General features: G+C 32.2%; 1 protein-coding gene across 1 annotated transcript in view; it reads left to right on the top strand.

Annotated features, from left to right (window-relative positions):
* The first annotated feature begins 207 nt into the window (after positions 1–207).
* borcs5 (BLOC-1 related complex subunit 5) overlaps positions 208–2,289 on the top strand; it is a 4,698-nt gene continuing 2,616 nt past the window's right edge. Inside the window, exons 1-4 of the mRNA XM_016259577.1 lie at positions 208–448; positions 845–934; positions 1,083–1,226; positions 2,212–2,286. Coding sequence (XP_016115063.1) covers positions 877–934; positions 1,083–1,226; positions 2,212–2,286 — 277 coding nt within the window. The 5' untranslated portion in view covers positions 208–448; positions 845–876. The remainder of the gene's footprint in view (positions 449–844; positions 935–1,082; positions 1,227–2,211; positions 2,287–2,289) is intronic.

Below are 2,289 nucleotides of genomic sequence, written 5' to 3' on the forward strand. Positions count from 1 at the left end.
ATACACATATACACCCATACATACACACACATATTATTTTACTATTAATTATAATTACTATTTATTATATTAAATATTACTATTTTTCTAAAATTGATTTTCTGTTTTCTGTGTCTCTCTTTAAATATAGAGTGTACTTTTCTTTTAGTTGTAAATGGAAAGCTACCAAGAATAGGAGAAAATCTCTGGATGGTCACATGTAAACAAACCCGTGACGTCATCAGCACGCGTCTCACGTTATCAGACCGGATGTTTGACTTTTTGTTCCTCTAGTGATTTATTTGCTAACAAATATAGATTGTAGACGTTATCTGCAACCCGTATTGTGGTTTAACATCTCACAATGTCTTTAAGTTACAATGTAAAACGTTAGCAAGCCGTTCATTCAACTAAACAGTCAGCCGAATGAAATCGCCCCAGACAAACAGCTGAAAATAACAACATTAAGGTATGTCAAGCATTATGTAGTCGTGCATATGTATTAAATCAAATTTCAAGAAACACATTTGTATCGTACTTATGTATTGGATGTATAATCGTTGTTGTCAAATGTATGCATAGGATTATATATAATACTAACGCTTCTTTGCTACATATGCATTATATTTTTACTTAACCTGTTAGTGATGTCTTCATTATTTAATGAGTTTGAATAAATCTTTCATGAAAACATATTTTCATGGCCATTGTTTAAAGATGTATATTTTGATCATGAATTGGAGCAGAAACATATGGAAGCTTACTTCCACCACAGAATAAAAACATAAAACAAGTAATTATGCCTTTTCATCTCACGAATGTATAAATATTATTATATATAATTTTGTTATTTTTTTTGGTTCAGTGCTTGTGTTGACTGCATAGACTGAGTGCACCATGGGTGCTGAACAAAGCGGAGATGCTGAACATAAACATTCAGACTTCAGCGCTTCAGGTACTCAACATTATATTAATAACGCGATTTTTACTTGCTCACACTGTTTATTCTTGATGTGAAATATGTTACATGGAAATGAAATGGCATTCTTATGTTGTAAATATTCTACCATTACCTGTTATTTAGTTCTGTTTTGTTGTTTCAGTTGTACCCTCTCCAGCCAAGCATCGAGCCAAAATGGATGACATAGTAGTTGTTGCCCAAGGCACTCAGTCATTACGGAATATCCATAATGATCCAGATGTAATAAAACTACAGGAAATTCCCACCTTTCAGCCTCTTCTGAAAGGTAAGCACCAATCCAAATGCAAATGTTGTGCTGTTACTTTTGATATAAAACAAAGTTACAGCTTTTACATTGTCAATTTGATCACAAAATTCAAACAATCATTTTTTTAACGCCGTTTAGTGTGCTGTGACATCGACCAAGCTCTAAAGAGGAGCATTTGGATAAATATGTGCACTTCTTTACTACATATTCATTATATTTTTTACTTAACCTGTTAGTGATGTCTTCATTATTTAATGTATGTTTGAATAAATCTTTCATTTTCATACTTTGACGGCAGCCATTGTTTAAAGATGTATATTTTGATCATGAATTGGAGTAGAAACATATGGAAGCTACTTCATTTCACAATTCGGACTTTCCCCCCTCAGATTTCAGAGTTTATTTCTCGTAATTATGACTTTTTTCCTGGAATTGTGACATTTTTTTCTTTAATTCTGAGTTTGAATCTTGTAATTATGACTTTTTTTCCTCAGAATTTTGACTTTTCTTGACATTGCGAGTTTATATCTAGCCATTCTGTTTCTGTAATTTCCCAAATTTCAGACACTTTTTTTTATTTTTTTTCTTCCTCAGAATCACAATTGCAGGATATAAACAAGAAATTCTGAGGAAAACAAGTCAGAATTGTAAGATTAAAAAATTGCAATTACCAATATAAAACTGATAGAAAAGCTGCCGTATGTGCAATTTAAATGTTTGCATACAACTCCGTTTTTATTTGAGTGTTGATTATAACTATAAATATCAATAAAATTTGGCCTCTGTTATTAATTTTAACATTCAATATTATAGCAATATACCAACTGACAGGGTTTCCTGTATAGTTTACCGCATTAGTTGAGAGATTGTTTTCCTGACAACTATCCAAATTAATTGGAATGGTTTTGTGAAACCTGTGTCAATATCCAGCCATAGTTCATAATGGTATGAATCACAATTTGATTCATACCAAATTGTAATTCTAATTCTCTAATTCTCTCAGGTGTGCTCAGTGGACAAACCTCTCTGAGCACTATCTGTTTAGAAAAGCTGGATTCGGCACAGGTGCTGCAGCTGTGTG

Source organism: Sinocyclocheilus grahami, unplaced genomic scaffold (genome assembly GCF_001515645.1).
Source record: "Sinocyclocheilus grahami isolate Dianchi unplaced genomic scaffold, SAMN03320097.WGS_v1.1 scaffold30.1, whole genome shotgun sequence".
NCBI classification, from domain to species: Eukaryota; Metazoa; Chordata; class Actinopteri; order Cypriniformes; family Cyprinidae; genus Sinocyclocheilus; species Sinocyclocheilus grahami.